The 4,834-nt window shown below is 41.0% G+C and overlaps 1 protein-coding gene across 1 annotated transcript; it reads left to right on the top strand.

The window, feature by feature from the left end:
- The first annotated feature begins 1,387 nt into the window (after window positions 1–1,387).
- LOC148205277 (uncharacterized) lies at window positions 1,388–1,855 on the top strand. The gene has a single exon (XM_088104169.1). It carries the CDS (start codon window positions 1,388–1,390, stop codon window positions 1,853–1,855), a length of 468 nt encoding a protein of 155 aa, XP_087960295.1.
- Window positions 1,856–4,834: the final 2,979 nt, after the last annotated feature.

Genomic DNA, 4,834 nt, shown 5'->3' with positions numbered 1-4,834 from the left:
TAATGGACGTTCGTTCTATTCGTTTCTTGGAATATGTGATAGTGTTCGTTATCGTTTTCAACCCGATATCAACCCCTTGTTATTAACTATTCAGAAATTTGAGATTTCGCGATCTCGCTCTACGTGTTCGGTCTCGTTTTGAGTTCAATTTGAACGTTCGTTATTTAGAATTCGTATGAATCTTTGTGCGAGGTGGTTAAATGAGATACTTATTAATGAAAGATGAAGAAAATGTGATATGGAAATGTTGTGGATTATGGACGAGCGTTCCGGGGAGGAACGACTCATGTATGAATATTGGAATTTGTAAAGTATGACTGTGGGCATGCTAAGCTGGTTGTTCATCTTGATGTTCCGTAAGTACTTATCTTCACGTAGAAGAGGGTAGGTCATGTGTGGGAACGGCAGGAGGTCCTATTCCTTAGAGGAACTTTGGACAGATAGGACTAACCTCGGATGGTAGCTGTTGAGGGCATCCCAGTTACTACATCACCCGGGTGCACGAACGCCTGTAGCTACACAGGTTTCATACAGTCCGGACAGTCAGTCTAGAAATAGGTTTTATATGATACGTATGTTGAAATTTACCTTGTATGTGGAATTGTTTAAAATGTATGTTTATGCATGAATTAAATTACATAAGCTTACCCTGTATTTCCTATCGTGTCTTGTTTTGTACGTTTGTCTTGTCATTGCAATGATCATCCGTGTGGATGTGAGCAGAAGGGGACGAGTTGTTGGAAGATGCGCTGGAAGAAGAAAATTTGGTCGAGGTTGAAGTTAAGACCAAACAGTAGAACATTCGGTCAGTAGTTTAGTCTTTGTAGTGAGGTGGTCGTTCGATCACCTTCCCCTTTTGTTATGTATGACTAATCGGTATATTATTTTGTAAACCGTTCGGTTAGTTTTGTACCGCTGTACAGTTTAAGTTTGTAACTCTGTCTGTAAGGCCGTTCGGCCATAACCGTACGCTCTTCTACATGTGAGACTGATCTGAATTATTATTAAATGTAATTATTCTATTATATAGTTTATACTATATTTTTGGGATGTTACATTAGTGGTATCAGAGCAGTTTTGTTCCTTAAAGACCACTGTAGGTTATGAGTATGCTATGCTTTTGCTATGTGCTCAACGATCGTTTGATGAGTATTTTAAACTCCTTGAACTTAACTAATGATTGTTTTCTCTACTTCTCAGAGAACTAATGGCACCGAGACCTCCTCCTCAACCTACCGAACGTGATGCATCCGACAACACCCAGCTATTAGAATCAGTAATAGAAGCTCTACAAAAGCAGAACGCTTCACTGGTGCAACAGAACACAACCGCTTTGCAGAGTTTGGAAGCCGCACGTGCCAACTCTGAAGCGACCCAACAATAGCTAATGGAGATCATCACGACCACGAGGAACACACCCGGAGCGTCCACTTCCTTTGGAAATCATCCGGCCGAGTGGAGCTTGGAGAGTTTCCTTCAACATCACCCAGCTAAGTTCAATGGGAAGTGTCTACCTGATGAGGCCGACCAGTGGTTAAGGGACATGGAAAGAATCTACGATGCCAAGAGGTGTCCGAACGACAATCGCTTGGCATTCACGAAGTATCTGCTGACTAGAGAGGCTAGTCATTGGTGGACTAGCATGAAGATGATTATGGCGGATGCTCAAAGTCCCATCTCTTGGGAAGTCTTCAGAACTAAGTTTTATGAAGAGTACTTCGCTGATAGCGTTCGTTTTTCAAAGGAGGTGGAATTTATGCAGTTGGTGCAAGGTGGGATGTCAATGTCGGAGTACACCAACAAGTTTAAACATTTAGTGAGATTTAACACTATGGCAACCAGTGAAGAATGGTAGTGTAGGAAGTTTGAAAATGGGTTGAGGAGTGAGTTGAAACTACTGATATCCAGCCTGTGTGTTAGGTCTTTTCCTGCCATGGTGGAAAGAGCTAAAGTATTATAGAAGAATGTGGCAGAAGTGGAACAACAGAAGAAGCAACAACAACAAGCAATAAGAGGACCCATATCTTCAAGGAACAATATTAATCTAAGGAGGACGTCGTACGCTCGTCCAGCATTGCCTTCAAATGCTGGTGGGTCTCACACTCAATCAGTGAGTGCTATCCGACAGTCTGGGCAATAGGGAACGGTGAAGTGTTTTCAGTGTAGGGGACCCCACTATCGATCGTCGTGTCCGCAATTGATGGGAGCAAAATATTGCACTCGCTGCAGGAGGAACGGACATTTGGAGAGTGAGTGCAACATGGGAGGACGAGCGATGATGAGGCCACCGAATGTTGGAAGGAATCAACCGAGAGGTGGTGATCGAGCACAAGCAGTCGATCAAGTTTATGCTATAACGGGCGGTGAAGCAGCAAGCTCAAGTACACTCATCATCAGCACTTGCTTATTGTTTGGAATGCCTTGCTGTGTGTTGTATGATTCGGGGGCAACACACTACTTCATCTCGAAGGCGTGCGTTGAGAAACTGGGTTAGCTAAGAGCGAGATGCAGTTTGACTTGGTGGTGTCAACCCCAGCGGCTGGTGACGTTAGGACATCTACTATGTGCATTGGATGTCCTATTGAGGTGGAAGGGCGTAGATATAAGGTAAACCTCATCTGTTTACCTCTAAAGGAGTTAGAGGTGATTTTAGGAATGGATTGGTTGGTTGCCAATCACATTCTCATAGACTGTGGTGCGAAGAAGTTGGTATTTCCGAATGAAGAAGAAGAAGAGTCATATTGTTCTCAACATAGAAATCAGCAGAATATACATGAGGACTGTACTCAGAGTTAGATGCAGAAAGAGAATCATAATTATAGGCACAAGCAGAAGAAGCAGTATTCACATAATCAAAATAGGTAGAAATGGTGAAAGAAGGGAAGGTGGAAGGGAAATCCTAAAAATTACGAAACAAACAAAACACAACACAATTAAACATGTGACACACACACACACACAATAACGCACACACAAAACAGAACATCACACTCACAACACAAGAAAAAACACAACACACACTAACACAACAAAAGACCTAAAACCAAACCGTTAGTCCCCGGCAACGGTGCCAAAATTTGATGCGGCTATCGCGGCCCATCAAATTTGATGTGCATTAAAGAATGCAGTATAGTGCTAGGAAGTGACTCCTAGGTCGTCTCTCAAGGACCAAATGTGGTTCAGGTAATAGGTCGAACACGTAGTGGGGGTGGGTTTGAAAGTGTTTTTGTGCTTGGAAATTAAAATAAATTAAAACTGGAAACTAAATACGACCAAACATAATTGAAAACATTGACAGAAATGAACAAGCACGAAGATTGAACGGTCCTACAGTTGACCGAATGATTCTACATTGCGACCGAACAGTCTCTAAAACAAGTGAGGAAATTGGAAATGCAAGAAGATAAAAAAAAAGCCGAACAAAGTGAACAACATAGTGAACGAAAACAAAAAACTGAATGGTCCTAAAACAAGACGTGTGAACTAATTAAAATTCAGCAGATAATAAGAGACACTTGGTTAAAAATGAAATGCACATATGAACCAAATTAAATGCACCAAATAATTAAGATAACTCATGACCGAATTGAAATGTAATAAAATATATCTAAAACTCATCTACTTAAATTAAAATGGAACCACGCTAACTAATAAACAAACGAAAGATGCAGCTTGGAAATAAAATATTCAATGCAAAAGACTAAGAAGCAAGATGAGCATTTAATGACACAAATGATTCAGGCCATGACAGCACATGTAATGAAGCATGTCTCCAAAAATAAAAATGCTTTCAATATATATCTATATATTATAAAGAAAGAAGTTTGGTTCATGCGTGAAGAAAAGAAATGAAACTCCGTGAGTGCATCTCCAGCTGGCCATGAATCACCGTGTGCTGCTTCCAAAAATTAAAAGCCAAGAACCCAAAATGACAATCACCGTGCAACATTCCAATAATGAAGCATGTGCTTTACTTTCTAAAAGAAATAGTGTAATCAAGGATTCAATCTAACAGTGTGCACGACTTCCAACTAAATTAAAATGCACTTTTCATTCAATGAAAAATTAAACAACCATTCCTCGTGAATCCATCACCGAACAATACTTTAAAACAAACAACAAATGCTTGGACAGTAGAATAAAAATGAAATGAGTCATTTTGCTTCAACCTCTAACAGCAAAATAAAGTGAATCCAAAAGGCGGGGGGTGGCGTGTACTCTTTCCTACAGGCCGTTCCCGTGCAGCACAAATTAAAAGAAAGAAAAACACTTCAAAATGAAATCAACACTTCACTTCTTCCCAGAATAATCACCATTCTATTCCCTCAATAAAGAAAACAAAAATCGATGTTGCACCTCTTCTAGAGTGAATTCACCTTGTTGCACCGCTTCTCATCCCATCTATTAACCGTCCTCTTCTTAAAGAAAGGAAGAAAATGAATCCCTCCATAACCCTCTCCTCTTCGGTGGTGGCTCCTTGTGCTTTCAGCCATGACACATCCAGTGTGGTTCTGGAACCTTGCTTTATTTCCTTACCGCTCGTTCATTCTTAAAGCAAAGAAAAATGAGCTTCTCCAATTGCAGCTCATCACCGTGTGGACACTCATTGCCCAAATTGAAATCCGCACCTCCTATTACTTGATGAAATCAGCCCTTTTCTCATTTCAGCCCATGAGTAAATTCAATATCCACCTCCTCACCGTGCAACCTCTTCCAAGCACCTCCTAATTAATTGCCTCCCATTCACGTGCTAGATCAGCTTGTGGGCCATGGTGCCTCCCATTGCTTTTCTTCCAACGTGCACACCCTTTAATTTGCTGAACATCACTCCTTC

The sequence above is a fragment of the Vigna umbellata genome, chromosome 1, assembly GCF_029865625.1.
Source record: "Vigna umbellata cultivar VRB3 chromosome 1, Vumbellata_1.0, whole genome shotgun sequence".
NCBI classification, from domain to species: domain Eukaryota; kingdom Viridiplantae; phylum Streptophyta; class Magnoliopsida; order Fabales; family Fabaceae; genus Vigna; species Vigna umbellata.
Note: the sequence above shows the minus strand (reverse complement) of the source record. Positions and strands in the feature narration are given on the sequence as shown.

Bases quoted from the DNA above. Each gene is read 5' to 3' on its own strand.
- LOC148205277 (XM_088104169.1), top strand. From the start codon at position 1,388: ATGGAGATCATCACGACCACGAGGAACACACCCGGAGCGTCCACTTCC.